This window comes from Hypanus sabinus, chromosome 1 (assembly GCF_030144855.1).
Source record: "Hypanus sabinus isolate sHypSab1 chromosome 1, sHypSab1.hap1, whole genome shotgun sequence".
NCBI classification, from domain to species: Eukaryota; Metazoa; Chordata; class Chondrichthyes; order Myliobatiformes; family Dasyatidae; genus Hypanus; species Hypanus sabinus.
Window position 1 is genome coordinate 36,876,583 of NC_082706.1, and position 19,370 is coordinate 36,895,952.

Sequence of the window (19,370 nt, forward strand, 5' to 3'; positions counted from 1 at the left end):
AGAGCGGTATTGAGGCCCTGCTTAAGAAAAAGGAGGAGGTGTATAGCAAATATAGGCAGGTAGGAACAAATGAGGGACGAGTATAAGAAATGCAAGAGTTGTGTCCTGTTTTGGTCACCTACCTACAGGAAAGATGCAAGATTGAAAGAGCGAAGAGAAAATTTACAAAGATGTTGCTGCAGCTTGAGGACCAGAGTTATGGGAAAAGGTTAAGTAGGACTTTAGAATGTAGAAGGTTGAGGGGAATAGATGTATACAAAATTGTGAGGGGGTATAGATGGGTGAAATGCAAACAGGTTTTTTCTACAGAGGTTGGTGGAGACTACAATTGTAGGTTATGGGTGAAAAGTGAAATGTGTAAAGGGAATATGAAGGGGACCCTCTTCACTCAGAGGTGGTGAGAGTGTGGAACGAACTGCCAACACAAGTTGTGGATATGCAGTTGATTTCAACATTTAAGAGAAATTTGGATAGGTACATGGATGGGAGCAGTGCGGAGGGTTGTGATTCGGAGTGCAGGTTGATGGGACTAGGCTGATTAATGCTTCGGAACAGACTAGACGATCACTGTGACATGGATGAGAGAGGTGTGGAGAGTGATGGTCCAGGTTCAGCTGGGACTAGGCAGCAGAATAGGTTGGCATGGACTAGATATAGGCTGAATGGCCCTCTGCTGTGTTGTAATGCTGTATGATTGTATGTCTGAGTTATTTTACACAGTGTGGTGTCTGTTTGGAAAGCTCTTCCAGGTAAAGTGGTGATAACGATACGATAGTAGTCTTTGTGATGTTGGGACAGGCAGACATGCTGTGATCCAGACTATGTGCAGACAGATGGGGATAGTTTGGATTGGCATGGCGGGCTGAGCGCTCTCTTTTGATGTGCTGAGATGTTCCATGTTCTCATTTGTCTGGTGAGATTTGCTTAAGGAGACTGGGCTAATAATCCCAGAGGACTCGATCCTCAGTTACTTAAACAGACTGAGTTCTTATGAGGTGTAAGTGGGTAGACGCAAGGATCCTCGCAGGACACTGGAAGCAGAGGTCACAAATTTGAAATAAATTGGTTGTTTAAGAGTGAGTAGGAATTAGTGAACTTTTGGAATTCTCTTTCTAGAGGACTGTGGAGGTTGAGTTGCTGGGTGTATTCAGGATGGTGGTCAACATACTTTGGGTCTTAAGGACACTGAGGAGCAAATGTCGTGCAGGGAATTGGCAGTGTTTTTTAAACTGAAGTCAACCATGATCTGAATATCTGAGAAGCGCGAGAGGTTAAAACGTCTACTGCTTTGTTTTTGTTCTGTACTTAAATTCTCATCTCTCTGCTCCCCTTCCAGCTGCATAATGAGTTTACTATAACACACGTGATCGTACCCAAACAAAACGCGGGCCCTGATTACTGTAACACAGAGAACGAAGAGGAACTCTTCCTTATTCAAGACCACAATGACCTGATAACGTTGGGCTGGATACATGTAAGTTGGGTTGTTCTGTACTCTGTACCAAGAATGGAATTATCGCTAATTTGTTCTAAGTTACTGAAAAAGAACTTAAAGTGCTGGAAATATTCAGAAGTGAACTCTGGCTTCTGACCACTTCCTTTCCAGGGTCTTGTTGACTGCTTATTCCCCTCCATTGACTGGCCGAGTTGCTCTAGCATTTTATGTGTATTGCTCAAGATTTCCAGCACCTGCATTCTATCCTGAATGGTGCTGGATCTTGAACACCACAGAACTAAACCTCATCAAACTGAATCGTGGTTATTCCAGGGCCTCTAGTTTGGGAATTTGGGAAGCGCTGGTATGTTTGTGAAGGCACACGTGCAGCTTTCAGTGAAGCTGGTGATGGCTGTGGCATATTCACTCAGATATGAAGATAAATCCCTGAATATGGTCCAGTCCACCAATTCAACAGTTGTCTGTCTTCCTGAGTGCCTGGAATATATTGTCAGGGGAAGTGGTGAAATGGGTATAATAGCAAAGTTCCAGAGGCATTTTGATAGGCAAATAACAGGCAGGGAATAGAATTGTGCCATGGTCAGGACAGATGTGGAGGGTGGAAGGGCCTGAACTGTGCTACGTTCTGTGTTCCGTGTCCAAGTACAAATTATGATTTGGAATGGGGATTGTTAATAATTGAATAACTTGTGTGCCATTCTAGACCCATCCAACACAGACTGCGTTCCTGTCCAGCGTGGACCTTCATACCCACTGCTCCTACCAGATCATGCTTCCAGAAGCCATAGCAATCGTTTGTTCACCCAAGTACAGTGAGTGAGTATGTGAAAAGATTAAAATGTGCTTTTGCAAAGGTACAAATGTTCACTTCATTCTGAGTCCAAAATAAAATTTAATTTAATTCTGGTGGTCTGGTGTAGCTTGTATTCCCATAGGATAGTAAGAAGCTCTGTAATCAGGGTGTTTAAGATTAAAAGATTTGGTAGATTTGATGGAGCAGTTGCATTGGGGAATCCCACTTTAAAGCTAAAGTTAAATTAATGCACAAATCATGAAGGAAATTGGCAAATATTTTTTCCTTTTTTGTTAAAAACAAATACTATTTAAAAGGCCCACGTTAATATCAGTGTCAGGGGTGATGAGAGTGAGTTCAGGGAGTTGCGTGTTACATGGAAGTACAGGGCCTCCATGGTTGTGATCTCAGGTTTGTGTCCTGGGCCACGTGCTAGTGACGCCAGAAATAGGAAGATCATACAGTTCAATATGCAGATTGTGTGGGAAGGATTTTGGGTCATTGGGTTCTCTTCCAGGGAATGTGGGTGCTGTACAAAACGTCCCTTCAGTACCTGAACTGGAAGGGGACTAATATCCTAGTTGGGGGGTGGGGGGGGATGTGATTAAATAGAGTTGCAGGGGGATGGAAGCAGAGTGCCATAATATATGGTGGAGTGGAAGAAGATGTTGTTAAGCCTATGAGTCAGGAATTCAAAGGTGAGCAGGTGGGTCTAACGTTCCGAGCTGCTTGTCTTTCAATGAAAGGAATATTGTAGGAAAGGTGGATGACTTCAGGGTATGAATCAGCACAGTGGAATTCTACTTTGCAGCCATTAGTGAGACTTGGTTGCAGGAGGAACAGGACTGGCTGATCAGTAGTCTGGGGTTCTAATGGTTTAGATGTGACACCTGGAGGGATTAAAGAGGGAGGGGTCGTGTGTCGGGACAGACTGGAGAATGAATGGAACTGAGGAATAAGAAAGCTGTGGCCACGTTGATGAGATTATTATTGACCACCCAACAGTAGAGGAATACAGTTCTAAAGAGATCAGACGTGTGAGATTCATAAGATGATTTTAACCTTCCACATATTGACAGGAACTCACATACAGTAAAAAGATTGGCTGGGATAAAGTTTGCCAAATGTGTTCAGGAAAGTTTCCTGAATAAGAACGTGGAAGTCCCAACTAAAATGTGCGCGACACTCGATCGATTAAGAATTGAGTCAGTGCAGGAGACAGGAGTTTGTATAGAGGAGTGCTTTGCATCTAATGATCATAATGTCAGGAGTTTCGAGCTGATTATGGAAAAGGATAGGTCTAGTCCTTGGGTTAAGGTTCTAAATTGGAGAAGGGGCAATTTTGATGGTATCCGAAAGATTCTAGCAAGAAAAAAAATCAGGAGCGTGAAGAGAAGGTATGAGACTGTTTTAGCAGACAGGAGAAAGGAGAATCTCAAGAGCTTCTGTAGATACAGCGCCTATAAAAAAAAGTATTCATCCCCTCAGAAGTTTTCTTGTTTTACAACATTGAATTGCAGTGGATTTAATTTTGGCTTTTTTGACACTAATCAACAGAAAAAAACATTTTTTTTGTCAAAATGAAAATCTGTCAAAGGCACCACCATGCTTCACGGTAGGTATGGTATATTTTTGATGATGTGTGGTGTTCAATTTACGCCAAATATAGCATTTAGTCTGATGGCCAAAAAGCTCAATTTTGGTTTCATTAGATCATACAGCCTTCTTCCAGCTGTTTTCAGAGTCTCCCACACTCCTTCTAGAAAACTCTAGCTGAGATTCCGTGAGTTTATTGAAGCACCCAAACAACAGTTGTTGTATGTGCAGTCTCTCCCATCTCAGCCACTGAAGCTTGTAACTCCTCCAGAGTTGTCATAGGTCTTTTGGTGGCTTCCCTCACTAATCCCCTCGTTGTACGATCACTCAGTTTTTGAAGAAGGTCTGCTCTAGGCAAATTTACAGCTGGGTCATATTCTTTCCATTTCTTGATGATTGACTTAACTGTACTCCAAGGGATATTCAGTGACTTGGAAACTTTCTTGTATCCATCTCCTGACTTGTGCTCTCAAAAAGCTTATCGCAGAGTTGCTTGGAGTGTTCTTTTGCCTTCATGGTGTAGTTTTTTGCCAGGGTACTGATTCATCAGCAGTTGGACCTTCCAGATACAGGTGTATTTTATTACAATCGTTTGAAACACCTTGAGTCTCCATTTGGAGATGTGGGGGTGATCTCCATTTAACTAATTATCTGATTGCATCCATGATATCCTAAAGTGGGAAGGTGAACAGCCAGAGGTCGTGATACATATTGTTACCAACGACATAAGTAGGAAAAGGAAAGAGGTCCTAAAGACAGACTACAGGGAGTTAGGAAGGAAGTTGAGAAGCAGGACCACAAAGGTAGTAATCTCGGGATTACTGCCTGTGCCACGCAACAGTGAGTATAGGAATAGAGTGAGGTGGAGGATAAATGTGTGTCTGGGGGATTGGAGCTGGGGGCAGGGATTCAGACTGCTAGATCATTGGGACCTCTTTGGGGCAGGCGTGACCTGTACAAAAATGATAGGTTGCACTTGAACCTGAGGGGGACCAATATTCTGGCAGGAAGGTTTGTCTGTTAAGGCTATTGGGGAGAGTTTAAACTAGAATTGCTGGGGGGGAGGTGGGAATGAACTGAAAAGACAGAGGAAGGGGCAGTTGGCTCACAAATAGAGAAAGCTTGTAGACGGTGTGAGAGGGAGATAAGCTATCAGGTGGGAACTTGGAAGTACAAATTGGGAACAGATGTTCTCAGGGAAATGTACGGCAGAAATGTGGCAAATATTCAGGGGATATTTACATGACATTCTGTATAAGTACGTTCCAATGAGACCAGGAAAGAATGGTAGGGTACAGGAACTGTGGTGTACAAAGGCTGTTGAAAATCCAGTCAAGAAGAAAAGAAAAGATTTTTGAAAGGTTCAAAAAACTAGGTAATGATAGAGATCTAAAAGATTATGAGGCTAGCAGGGAGGAGCTTAAGAATGAAATTAGAAGAGCCAGAGGGGGCCATGAGAAGGCCTTGGCCGGCAGGATTAAGGAAAACCCCAAGGCATTCTACAAGTATGTGAAGAGCAAGAGGATAAGATATGAGAGAATAGAACCAATCAAGTGTGACAGTGGAAAAGTGTTTATGGAACCAGAGGAGGTACCTAATGAATACTTTACTTCAGTATTCACTATGGAAAAGGATCTTGGCGACTGTAGGGATGACTTACAGCATGCTGCAAAGCTTAAGCAAATAGACATTAAGAAAGGGGATGCGCTGGAGCTTTTAGAAAGCATCAAGTTGGATAAGTCGCTGGAATCGGATGAGATATACCTCAGGCTACTGTGGGAGGTGAGGGAGGAGATTGCTGATCCTCTGGCAATGATCTTTGCATCATCATTGAGGATGGGAGAGGTTTCGGAGGACTGGAGGGCTGTGGATGTTGTTCCCTTATTCAAAAAAGGGTGTAGAGATAGCCCAGGAAATTATAGACCATTGAGTCTTACCTCAGAGGTTGGTAAGTTGGTGGAGAAGATCCTGAGAGGCATAATATGAGTAGGAATAGTCAGCATGGCGTTTGTCAAAGGCAGGTCGTGTCTTACAAGCCTGATTTGAATTTTTTGAGGATGTGACTAAACATTGATGAAGTTAGAGCAGTACATGTAGTGTATATGGATTTCAGCAAGGCATTTGATAAGGTACCCCATGCAAGGCTTATTGGGAAAGTAAGGAGGCATGGGATCCAAGGGGACATTGCTTTGTGGATCCAGAATTGGGTTGCCCTCAGAAGGCAAAGAGTGGTTGTAAATGGGTCATATTTTGCATGGAGGTCGGTGGCCAGTGGTGTGCCTCAGAGATCTGTCTGGGACCCCTTCTCTTCATGATTTTTATAAATGACCTGGATGAGGAAGTGGAGGGATGGGTTAGTAAATTTGTTGATGTTGGGGTTGTTGTGGCTAGTGTGGAGGGCTGTCAGAGATTACAGTGGGACATTGATAGGATGCAAAACTGGGGTGAGAAGTGGCAGATGGAGTTCAATTCAGATAAGTGTGAGGTGGTTCATTTGGTAGGTCAAATATGATGGCAGAATATAGTATTAATGGTAAAACTCTTGACAGTGTGGAGAATCAGAGGAATCTTGGGGTCCGAGTCCATCAGACGCTCAAAGCTGCAGTGCAGGTTGACTCTGTGGTTAAGAAGGCGTATGGTGTATTGGCCTTCATCAATCGTGGCATTGAGTTCAAGAGCAGAGAGGTAATGTTGCAGCTTTATAGGACCCTGGTCAGACCCCACTTGGAGTACTGTGCTCAGTTCTGGTCACCTCACTACAGAAAGCATGTGGAAACTATAGAAAGGGTGCAGATGAGATTTACAAGGATGTTGCCTGGATTGGGGAACATCCCCTAGGAGAAAAGGTTGAGTGAACTTGGCCTTTTCTCCTGGAGCAACAGAGGATGAGAGGTAACCTGATAGAGATGTACAAGATGATGAGGGGCGTTGATTGTGTGGATAATCAGAGGCTTTTTCCCAGGTCTGAAATGGCTAACACGAGAGGGCACAGTTTTGAGGTGCTTGGAAGTAGGTACAGAGGAGATATTGGGCAAATTTTTTTATGCAGACGGTGGTGAGGGCGTGGGATGGACTGCAGGTGGATACAATAGGGTCTTTTAAGAGACTCCTTTTGGGCTACATGGAGCTTAGAGAAATAGAGGACTATGGGTCCTAGGTAATTACGCAAGGTAATTTCTAAATTAGATACATGTTCGGTACAGCATCTTGGGCCGAAGGGCCTGTATTGTGCTGTAGGTTTTCTTTGTTTCTAATTATGTGACTTCTAAAACCAATTGGCTGCACCAGTGATGTCATATTAAAGGGGGTGCAATCAATTCTGCAATCAATTTTTTTATATATCTGTATTTAATTTAGATCACATTGTAGAGATCTATTTTCACTTTGACGTGAAAGAATCTTTTTCTGTTCGTCAATGTCAAAAAAAACCAAATGAAATCCAGTGATTCAATGTTGTAAAACAGTAAATTATGAAAACTTCCAAAGGGGTGAATACTTCTTGTAGGCAATATGTAAACAGCAAAAGGATAGCAAGGGATAAAATTTCTACTGATCTTTCAAGGGACCAATTTTTTGCATCTTTATTTGCATGGGAGATGGACATGCAGAGTCTATAGATGTGAGGCAAAGCAGCAGCCAGGTCATGGACCCTGTACTCATTAGACGAGGAGGTGTTTGCTGCTTTGAGGCAAATTCGGGTGGTTATATTCTCAGGCCCTGACAATATGTTCCCTCAGGCTCTGAGAGGCTAGTCCAGAAATTTCGGGTGCCTGAGCAGAGATATTTAAAACATCCTTGGGCATGGGTGAGGTTCTGGAGAATTGGAGGATAGCTAATGTTGTTACGTTGTTTAAGAAGGGCTCCAAAAATGAACCAGGTATTTATAGGCCAGTGAGCCTGACGTCAGTAATGGGAAAGTTACTGGATTTTTGCGTATTTGGATAGATGGGTCTTATTAAGGATAGTTAACATGGCTTTGTGTGTGGTAAGTCATGTCTAACCAATCTTTTCAATCCAAGTATTTCAGGAAAGTTGTTGAAGGCAAGGTGGTGGAAGTTGTCTACTCGGACTTTAGCAAGGCATTTGACAAGGTCCCGTATGGGAGGTTGGTCAAGACGGTTCACTGGCTTGGAATTCCAGCCGTGAAATCAGTTTTGATGAGAAAAGGCTGAAGATTAATTGACCTCCTTTTACATGGTGAGCTCTAGCTCCTGTCAGTTTTTTTCAACAAATCCTACATGCACAATATTAGATTTGGTTTTATTCTGGAACACCACAGAGGATTTAACTATTAGCAGTTTGTTACCACTCGTGGTCCTGTGTTCTGACTGATTCCTCTTCCTTTGAAAAGGTCAGCATTTTTCAGATTGACTGAGCACGGAATGGATGAGATTTCTTCCTGTAAGCAGAAAGGTTTTCACCCGCATGTTAAGAATCCCCCTCTGTTCAATGTAAGTATGATTTTCTGCCTGTGGCTTTCTGAATGGAAATTAGGAATGTTAATACAGTACCCAGTATTGTGCAAAAGTCTTAGGGACATATAGGGTGCCCATTGCTTGTGAACGGTACTGTATTTGTCAATGTGGAGCGGAGAGTGAGTTTGTAAATCTGGTAAGGAGTGAGGAATGTTGGGAATGGCGAGGGTGAAGTGCCGCAGAGGGGGTGTGGGACGGACACATGGCCGAGGAGAAGTGCCAGGGGCAGGGGTACCTTGGGTGCAGACACACCCAGCTGAGACACTAGGCAAAGTCATTTGATTCTAAACATTTGATCACTACTGAATGTCTGCCTAGTGCTTCCTACTCCCTCCCCTCTTCCCAACCTTGATCTCCCCTCTCCCTGCCCCCTTCCTACCCTCAGTCCACAACAGAGACCCATTATCAGAAGCAGGTTTATTATTACTCTCATATATCATTAAATTTGTGGGGTTTTTTGTGGCAGTCGTACTGTGTAATACATGTGAAACCCCACTGGTTGTGTGAGTCTAGGGAAAACACACTCCGGTCCTGCCGAACTCGTGAGATTGAGATGGCTCTCCCACGCCAAACCCTGGTTTGTGTGGATGCTGTGTGATCCGCTACCCTGTTACAACAGACAGTACACTGCACACGATCAGAGGAATTGTACTTGTGAATCTTACCTAAAGGGTTAGTAAGAAAAGAAAGGAAAAAACAAAAAGGGCCCATTATGATTAAACAGTCAAATGTGCTCCAGTTGGAGCTCGTCACCAATCCTCAGTCGATCTCGCTGCCCAGCTCCATCGAATCGCAATCTTCCCACCGGCTCGAATCCTACAACTGGTTCTCTCCACAATTTCTCTCTCCATCTTACCCCGAACAAAAGACCCAGCTCACATACCAAAGCATCCGTTATCTCTAACCGTAACCCAGTCACTGCTTCTACAGAAAGATCATTATGTTAGCATTGAAACCTTTCCCAGGACGTTACACATAATCTTGCTACGTGACTGTCCTCATTGATGACACTCGATTCAATGCTGTCAACAAGTTTTGCTACCTGGGCAGCATAATAACACCCTCAGCTTTTCTGGATGTAGAGATTGAGTCAAGAACCAGAAAAGCCTGCTTTGTCTTTGGTCAACTGAAAGATCGAGTTTGGTCACAGAACATCAGGTTGGCCACCAAGTGCAAGGTATACAGAGCCTTTGTCCTATCAGACAACATGAGACCATACCAGAGTCACTTACGCCAGCTTGATCAACTGCAGCAGCGTCACCTATGTTCCCTGATGAAGATCACCTGGCGAGACAGGTCTCCAATACCGAGGTCCTCTCTCGAGCCAGAATGCCAGCAGTTCCAACCTTGGTGATGTCGGCCCAACTGTGCTGGGCAGGACATGTTGTCAGAATGCCTGACGGAAGACTGCCCAAGGGCATCTTGTACGGCCAACTGTCCAGTGGTACCCGAAAACGAGGAGGCCAGCGACTACGGTGCAAGGATGTTCTGCACAGGAGCCTCAGGAAAGCTGACATTGCCCCATCAACATGGGAGGATCTGGCTCAAGATCTCTCACAGTGGAGGGACGCCATCAGAAAAGGTGTGGACGCTGCTGAGAACAAGCTCAACGAGGCAACAGAGGAAAGGCACAGGAAGTGCCACAACAGAGCTTTGCCCCTGCTGCCCCTCCAGGCCTCACCTGCCAAGTAAGTGGCAAGTAGTGCCTGTCAAGGATCGGCCTGTACAGCCACTCCACATATCAAACCCCACTAACTGACTGAAAGGAACCATCATCATCCTATGGGATGGATAGCCAGAAGAAGAAGACACATAACATCGCTACGTGACTGTGCAAAGGTCTTAAGCTATATATATGTGCCTATAACTTCTGCACAGTACTATGCATGCAGTTATCCAAAGCAGTAATTGATTATTTGTTGTATGTGTAATCCTCCCTGATTCTGACTTCATAACTGTGACTGTAAGGCTACACATGATGATATAGAGATTGATAGAATAGTTATTTTCCTATGACACAAGAGCTAGAAATAGAGTTTAAGGAGACAGGGAGAAATTTAAAGGAAGTGTAACGTCCACACAGTGGAAGGTGGTTATCTGGAACAAGCTGTCAGAGGAGGTGGTAGAGACAGAGGCAGTTACAATGTTTAAAAGCTCTTTATACAGGTGTTTGGATAGGAGGAGAGTGCGGGGATATGAGCTAATGCAGACAAATGAAGTCAGTATAGATAGACATGAACAAGGTGGACTGAAGGGCTGGTTAACTGCTGTACAATTCTATGATTGACTGTCCTCCTTTTCCCCGCACTAAAGAAGCGTTTAGTTGGAGTTTACTCCTGGTGGCAGAGTTTTGGTGTCTGTCTTCACACCTTGATAACATATGAAGTCTGTGCTTGATGGCAACCAAACAGCATTTAAGCTTGTACTGATAAATGGCAAGTAACCTTTGTGGCTCACAAAGACCAGCTAGTGAATACCTTCAAGAAGATCATTCAATGGCATTACTGTTGCCGTCGCACCCTGAGAATTCTGGGTGCATCGGCATTGACTAGATATGTCACTAGCTAGTCAGATAAGGCTACAGTAGCAAACTTCCCAGGGACTTTCTGCCGTCTGCAGATCAAATGGAACATCTCCACACCATAGCTTCAACAGACTGCAAAGGGCCAACAGCAGTCAGAGCAACATGTCTGCAACACCAGCTCAATGTTCCCTCTGATTCGTAATTGACCAGTGTGTGTAAAAATCTTGTGCTGTGCAACTTCATGCCCAGTGACAACAACATGTGTGCACTGAATAATTTCTTCAATAAAAACACATAAAAATGCCAGTTCTAAAATCTGCAGACAAATCATTGCAAACTCCACATTGTCAACGCTGTCCGCATCAGAAACTGGAAAAGGAAATGTGATTCAGTTACAGTCGTGAAATATACTTAACATGCCGATGAGGTAGAGGGTGTCAACATTCTGTGCGCAGTTTAAATTCCTTTGTGTGCTAGTGGCAGAAGATGTGTGCGCACGCTTTGGAGGGAACCTTGCAACATCTCTTCCATCTTCCATTTTAAAACAGTTGCTTGATTCCCTCCTTGTGCAGTATGGGCTGCAGCAGGGATTACCCACCTTCTAAAGGACAAGGTCAGCAGCAGGCAATTGGGAGCACTCCACCCCCACAGCCCCTCCAAGTAGCTCATCGTTCTGCCTTCCACATTTAAAAAAAAAACTATCAGCTACCAGTCTGTGCTTCGAAGCCGTAAATAGATAACAAAGTTCCAAATATTTGTTGTTTAACCGATGTTAGATGCTTTAAATTCAGCATCGAGTATAGGCCTGTTCACTGTTCTACGAGACTTGCATGTTGTAACCCCATTATTTCAAGAGAACTACAATAAAAACAAGGATGCAATGCTGGTCAGACCACACTTGGAAGTCTTGGGCTCCTTATCTAAGAAAGAATATGCTGGCATTGGAGAGGGTCCAGAGGATGTTTACGAAAATTATCCTAGGAATCAAAGGATCAGTGTGTGAGGAGCAATTAATTGATAGCTCCGGGCCTGTACTCACTCGAGTTTAGAAGAATGAAGGGGGATCTTGTTGAAACTGATCAAAAATTAAAAGGGCCCACTAGATAGAGTGGACATGGAGAGGATGTTTCCAATAATGAGGAGTCTAGGACTAGAAGGCACAGCCTCAGAATACAAGGACGTCCCTTTAGAACAGAGATGAGGAATTACTTTAGCCAGATGATGGTGAATTTGTGGAATTCATTGCCACAGATGGCTGTGGAACCAAGTCATTGGGTATATTTAAAACGTGCGGTTGATAGGTTCTTGATTAGTAAGGGCAGCAAAGTTGTAGGGGGAAGGCAGGAGAATGGAGTTCAGAGGGATAACAAATCCACCAGGATAGAATGTTGGAGTTCTCTTGATGGTCTGAATCGCCTAATTCTGCTTCTACGCCTTATGAAGCAAAAACACAGACCCAGATTGATTTTCGGAGCTTCCCAGTGCCTGAGACCCATGTGTGCCTGCCTTAGAGAAGCGATGGGGAGCTCGCACTGACACAGCCAGGGGCTAGACCCTACAACTTATTAAATCTCAGTATTCACCATTACTGACTGATAGGCTCGTGGGCATTGATTTCCCTCTTAGATAGTATCCAAATTAGTGGGCGGGTTGCTAAAACCAGTGTTCCGACAAGACATGATGTCTATTTTCATGATTGATTCATCTGCTCCTACAGACATGCTCACACGTTTCCGTCATTGAGACCAACGTTACAATCCTGGATCTTCGGTGATTGCTGCCTTTCAAGTGTCTTTGGTTTCCATAGAAACCGTTAACAGTGATGTCACTCTAGTTCTTCAGGTAGAAACTCCTGTAGCTTCAACAGTTACAAATTGAGCTTTTGTTTCAAGTGTTTTAGTCTAAAATACTAAATTCTTGTCAATTCTACCTTGTACAGAATATGTAATTGCCTTTATTTAAATACCTGCACTGCTGCACTTAATCAAACATGATGCCTATTAACTTTTTTTTCAGTATATCGGTCATTTGTTGACTCTTTTTGATCTAACAGTTGTCTCTGTATATCAATAAACCAAGTGTGATCATTCCTTGTGGTTTCTTTCACCCTGCCTATATGCCATTTCTCTTCCATCAGCATCGTCAGTTTTAACCGGATACCTACTGCCACAGTTATTCATTGATGACCGAGGAAATCCAGGAGGGAAGGTTTTAAAAAAAAATCTGTTGGTTTGGTGTGACATTTAAGGAAGAAAATATCCAAAATAGCTGTATAAATTTGTCATTGTCACTTGGTAAATGAAGGAGATCACACAACCGCTGTGCACTGGTCGTCTGTTCTATCCACTTAACTCCACAGGTTGTCTTGGTCCTGTAATGTTTAATGTGGTAATCAGTACTAAACTGCCACCACAGATTGGAAGAATACAGCCTTATTGTTTGGAGATTGCCACACACATGAATGGTTAATAAAAACCAAAAGATGCTGCAAACACAAATGCTGCCATTTTGGTTTTCCAGCATTCTCTGATTTTACTTAAGATTTCCAGCATCTGCAATTGTGAAGTTCACTGCAGGTATTAAGAAACTAATGAAGGAGTCTATAACGATTTAAAAGAATCCATTAATAGACTTAATGATTACAAAATGGGAGAGGATTCTGAGGGACAGCATCCACAACATTTGAAGAGACGGGGTCTGATTCGGGAAAGTTAACATAGTCTGCATGCATTCAAAGTTGGAGTATCCAAGGGTGTAGATGAGATTAGGGTAGTGGATGATGTTGATATGGACTATAACAAGGCCTTTGAAAGGTTGTTCATGACAGGATCTTGGTGGAGATAGTAGATCGGGCTCAATAAACAGAGGGTGATGGGTCCGGTAGTTTTCAGACTGGACATCTGTGTTTGGTGATGTACTATGGGTTGGTGCTGGGACCTTCATTGTTAGTAAATTATACAAAGTACAAGGCATGGTTAATGTTTGAGAATGATACTAAAATAAGTGGTGGTGTCGTAGATTGTGTAGAAGGTTATTCATCTTGATCAGATAAATATATGGGCTGAGGTTTGGGAAGTTGCTTTCAATCTAGATAAATGTTAGGTATTGCATTTTGGGAGATCAGACTGGGAAAGAAATTGTAGGGGAAGCTGGGTAAAAGCATGTATTTGTTTTTTCCAGGAAGGGACTTAAGGCCGTCTGATATAGCAGCAGAATTGGACCAATTAAACCATTGAGTCTGCTTCATCATTTGATCATGATTGATTTCCCTTTCAACCCCAAAACCTTTGATGCCCTTATTAATCAAAAACCTCTCAACCTCTGCCTTAAATATATCCAATGCACAATTCATGGCAACGAATTCCACAGATTCTCCATCTTCTGGCCAAAGTAATTCTTCCTCATCTCGTGCCTTCTGGTCCTGGACTCCCCATTATTGGAAACATCTTCTGAATGTCCACTCTGTCTAGGCGTTTGATATGCAATAGGTGCAGAACCGTGAAAACATTCCTCGTATGTTAACCCTTTCATTCCCAGGATCATTCCTTTGGATCCTCTCCAGTGCCAACACATAAGGAGATTAAAGCTCAAACAAACTGCTCTCAATATTCTAAATGTGGTCTGACCAGTTCCATTACATCCTTGCTTTTATATCCTAGTCCTCTCGAAATGAATGCTGACATTGTACTTGCCTTCCTGACTACTGACTCAACTTGTGAGTTAACCTTTGCTCCTCTGACTTCTGAATTTGCTCATTGTTTAGGAAATAGACTATGTCTTTTTCATTCTACAAAAGTGCATGCACTTATCAGCTGTACTCCATCTGCTGCATCTTTACCCATTCTCCTATTCTGTCCTTCTGCAGAAGGAAACAGCACTATCTTTGTACCTATCTTTCTACCATCAGTTCTATCATCCAGATCATTGACATAAATATGAAAAGAAATTGTTCCAAAACGGATCCCTATGAAAAACCACTAGTCACTGGAAGCCAACTATGAGAGGTCCCTTTTATTGCAACTCTTTGAGTTGACTCAACAAGTTACCACATAGCATTTTTGAGATAACTGGCACTGTATGCTTTTTGCTCTGGAAACACACCATTGTTCAGTATTGTTACACATCTGCATGTAACTTCGAAGCCTTAGGCTGCACTTTCAAATAATGGTTTCCAAAAATTTACATGAGATGCATAAAATGAGACCATTTAAATCAAGTTGCTACTTGGTGTTTTTGAGCATCTTGGAAATTAATGGTTTATGGTCTGAATACACCAGTTTAAAATCCTGTGCACTTTTTGTTATGTAACTGCATGTAACTTCTCAGCTGTAAGTGTCACTGTCAATTACGTGATTGTAGAATAATTAAAACTTTGTAATACAAACATAGAAAAGTTTGTGAACCCTTTGTAATTACTTGGTTTTCTGCATTAATTACTCATAAAATGTGGTCTGATCTCCATCTAAAAGTCATAATGATAGACACATAATTTGCCTAAACTAATAGCACACAAACTTATACTGTTCACGCCTTTATTCAATACATTGTTTAATCATTCACAGTCCAGGCAGGAAAAAGTAAGTGAACCCTTGTATTTAATTACTGGTAGAACCTCCTTGAGCAGCAATAACATCCACTGAACACCTATTGTAGCTGTTGATCAGACTTGCACAATGGTGAGGAGGAATTTTAGACCAATCCTTCATTTTAAAAAAAGCTGTTTCAATTCATCAATATTTCTGGGATACCTTGAATGAACAGCCCCCTTCAGGTCATGTCACAACATCTCAATTGGGTTAAGGTCTGGACTCTGCCATTCCAAAATACAAATTTTCTTCTTTTAAGACCATTCCGTTGATTAACTCTTGTGTTTCGGATCATTGAATTGTTGCATCATCCAACTACTATTAAGCTTCAGGTGACAGACTGCCACCTGGCATTCTCATGTAAAATGACTTCATACAATTTTGAATTCATTGCTTCCTCTATGATTGCAAGCTGTCCAGGCCCCGAGGCAGCAAATCAGCCCCAAACCATGATGCTCCTTCTACCATGCATCACAGTTGGGATGAGGTTTTAGTGTTGATGTGCAGTACCCTTTTGCCTCCAAACAAAGCAGTGCACATTTTTGCTAAAAAAAGATTATTCAACTTCTGTCTCATCTGTCCACAGAACATTGTGGAAAAGAAAGGTGGTCTTTTGCAAACTTGAAATGTGCAGCAATGTATTTTTTTTGTTTTGGAGAGCAGTGGCTTCCCTCTGTGGTGTCCTTCCATGAGCACCATTCCTGTTCAGTGTTTCTCTTATAGTGGACACACGAACAGAGATCTTAGTGAGTTGTAGGGATTTCTGCAGGTCTTCTGCTGTTACCCTTGGGTTCTTTATCGCCTTCTTCAGCATTGAGCGTGGTGCTCTTGATGGGATCTTTGCAGGATGTCACTTCAAGGAAGAGTAGCAACAGTAGTGAGTTTCCTCTATTTTTAGACAATTTATCTTACTGATGAACACCCAGGTCTTTAGAAATGCTTTTGTAACCTTTTCCAGCTTCCTGCATCTCTACAATTCTGAAAGTTGTTTTGATCGAGGCCTGGTGCATATAAACAGATCTTTGTTGAGAAGAGCAGGCTCTGTCAGTAACCTGACTTTGTGTGTCATTTTTTTTATGAGATACTTCCAATCTCATCTCATTGACTGAAACACCTAACTCCAAATAGCTCTTGTAGAAGGCATTACCCCAGAGGATCACATACTTCTTTTTGAACCCAGACTGTGATTGTTTAAATGATGTAGTCAGTATTGACGAGAAGAAGTACAATTATTTGAGTGTTATTAGTTTAGGCAGATTGTGTTTGTCTATTATTGTGACTTAGATGAAGATCAGACTACATTTTGAGTAATTAATGCTGAATAACCTTAGCATTTTTAAGAAAAATTATAATTTGGCTCTGGAAACACTCTTTTGTTATACCACTGAATTTTATTTCCAAGACTTAAGTTGCACACTTAAATCACTGATTCCAAAATGCATGGGATCCATAAAACTACTTAAAAAGTATTGCTACTTTGTGCTATAGAAGAAATTAGGAATGTATGTATTTGTTTTGCTCTGGAAAGAATATTTTAGATTCAGTGCACTTTTTTAAACACAGCTGCATATAATCCCTCAGTCAACTGCCACTACCAGACAAATGGTTGTAGAGTAATCAGAAGTACGGAATACACAAAACAAGTTGATTGCAACGTGACCACATGGCATTTTTGATGGAAGAGGCAATGAGGCTTATTGTTTGGAAACATTGATTTACCTCAAGTGCATTTTGTTATGGAACTTCTACAAGTTGCACATTCAAATATCTGATTCCAAAACACTGCAGCTTGAGATGTATAAATTCTTTAAAAAGCACTACCACAGTCACGAAAAAGTCTGCAGATGCTGGAAATCCAAAGCAACACACACAAGATGCTGGGGGAACCCACCAGGTCACGCACCAGCATCTATGGAATAGAGAAAGCGGTCGACGTTTTGGACCGAGACCCTTCTTCAGGCCTTCAACCATGAGAAAGTCTGCAGATGCTGGAAATCCAAAGCACCACACACGCGGTTTTGAGGAATTTGTAAATGGATGTTTTCTCCCTTCTAGAAACACTATTTTAGATTATATGCACATTTTCTTAAGAATTAGATGTAACTTTTCAGACATCATTAGCACTTCTGATTCTGTGGTAATCAGGAGCATGTGATCTTTAAAGTGAAGTTCTTTACCACAGGTCTCATTGCAACTCACAATTCTCTTACAACTTCTCAAACATAAAAGCCAGATTCAAATTCACGACCACAGAGGCATAAAAAAAAGTTTATAATTAATTGTCACATAGCTTTTTTGAGGAAATTTGCAATGTAATCGTTTTGCTCTGGAAGCATTAATTTAGCTTGTATGCAATTTTACTATTTTACTAATTTTATTAATTTACTAATAACAGACTCCAAAAGACTTTCCAACATGAGATACCCAAAATAAAACTGATTGAAGCAAGTTATCACTTAGTATTTTCGAGCCAATTGGAAATTATGTTTTTATTTTGGCTTTGGAAACACTAAGATTCTGTGCACTTGTTATTGAACTACATATTACTTGTCAGATTTCAGTGCATTATATAAATGCTCATATAGAAATCAGGATTATAGGATACATAAGGCATAATGTTTACAGGTTATAACATTGCATTTTTGAGGAAAGTGGCATTGTATGTTTTTGCTCTAGTCGCACTTTTTAGCTTATGTGGAATTTTCGGGCACTATTGAATGCAGCTTCTAAGGACTTAAATTCTTAGGCTTCGGTCACATTCAAATAATTGATTCCAAAACACTGCAGCAAAACAAACATAAAATAAAATTTCTTAAAACGAGTTCTACAACTGCAGGTATAAATTGTTTAGAACAAGTGTTTTGAAGGTAAGTTTTTAACTCTAGAAACACTTTAGATTCTGTGCACTTTTTGTTATACACTGCATTTAACTTTTCAAACTTAAGTGCCACTATCTGTATAGAAATCAGGTCCAGCGGATTCATAAAGGAAAGTTGTTTACCACACAGCTATTTTGAGAAAAGTGGTGATGTGTGCTTTCTCTTCTGGTAATGTAGAATTTTGCCACACTGCTGGAGGAAACTTCTGGGGCTTAGGTTACATGTCCAAATTAATGATTTGAAAGCACTCACAGCATGGGGTCCATGAAATTCTTTAAAACAAGCCACTGCTCTGTATTTTTGAGAAAAATGAAAATGTAGACTCATTTGCTCTGCAAAAGCTATTCTAAATTTGGGGCACTTTTTTGCTGTACAATTGCATATAGCTTCTGAGGTTTCAGTGCCTCTTTCATATACCTGCTTGTTTAGTAATCAGGGCAGGAGGATGCATAAAGCAAAGTAGTTCACAGCAAGTTGACACATAGCATTTTTGAGAAAAGTAGTAATGTATGATCTCACAAACAAGAGAAAATCTGCAGCAATAAAATGCTGTTCCACAAAATGCTGGTGGAACTCAAAAAGTAGTCAACGTTTGGGGCTGAAACATTGACTGTACTTCTTTCCATAGATGCTGCCCAGCCTGCTGAGTTCCTCCAGCATTGTGTGAATGTATGCTTTCTGCTCTGATAATACTCATTTAGGTTATGTAACTTCGAAGGCTTAATTTGCACATTCAAGTAATTGATTCCAAAACATTCTAAAGCATGGGATCCATAAAATGAAAATATCAAAAACAAGATTCCACTCAGTGTTTTTGAGGAAAATGGAAGCATATGCTCTTTTGCTCTAGAAGCACTTTAGATTTTGTGTTCCTTTTGTTATAGAGCTGCACAGAGTCACAGAAAAGTACAGCATAGAAATAAGCCCCTTGGTTTATCTAGTTTGTGCCAAACCATTTAAACTGCCAAGTCCCATCGACCTGCACCCGGACCAAGCACTCCATACTCCTCCTGTCCATGTCACCTGAAATCAAGCCTGCACGTGCCTCTTGTGCTGGCTGC

General features: G+C 41.7%; 1 protein-coding gene across 4 annotated transcripts in view; it reads left to right on the forward strand.

The window, feature by feature from the left end:
- The window catches only part of LOC132392983 (STAM-binding protein-like), a 52,541-nt gene extending 37,313 nt beyond the window's left edge, over positions 1-15,228 (forward strand). For 3 of the 4 annotated variants that reach the window (XM_059967637.1, XM_059967647.1, XM_059967658.1), the window contains 4 exons: positions 1,337-1,474; positions 2,160-2,272; positions 8,197-8,296; positions 12,562-12,933. In XM_059967637.1, coding sequence (XP_059823620.1) covers positions 1,337-1,474; positions 2,160-2,272; positions 8,197-8,296; positions 12,562-12,618 — 408 coding nt within the window. In that variant the 3' untranslated portion in view covers positions 12,619-12,933. Of the gene's footprint in view, positions 1-1,336; positions 1,475-2,159; positions 2,273-8,196; positions 8,297-12,561; positions 12,934-12,981 lie in introns of those variants that run through there. The other variant, XR_009511705.1, reaches the window with a different exon arrangement.
- The last annotated feature ends 4,142 nt before the right edge of the window (positions 15,229-19,370 follow it).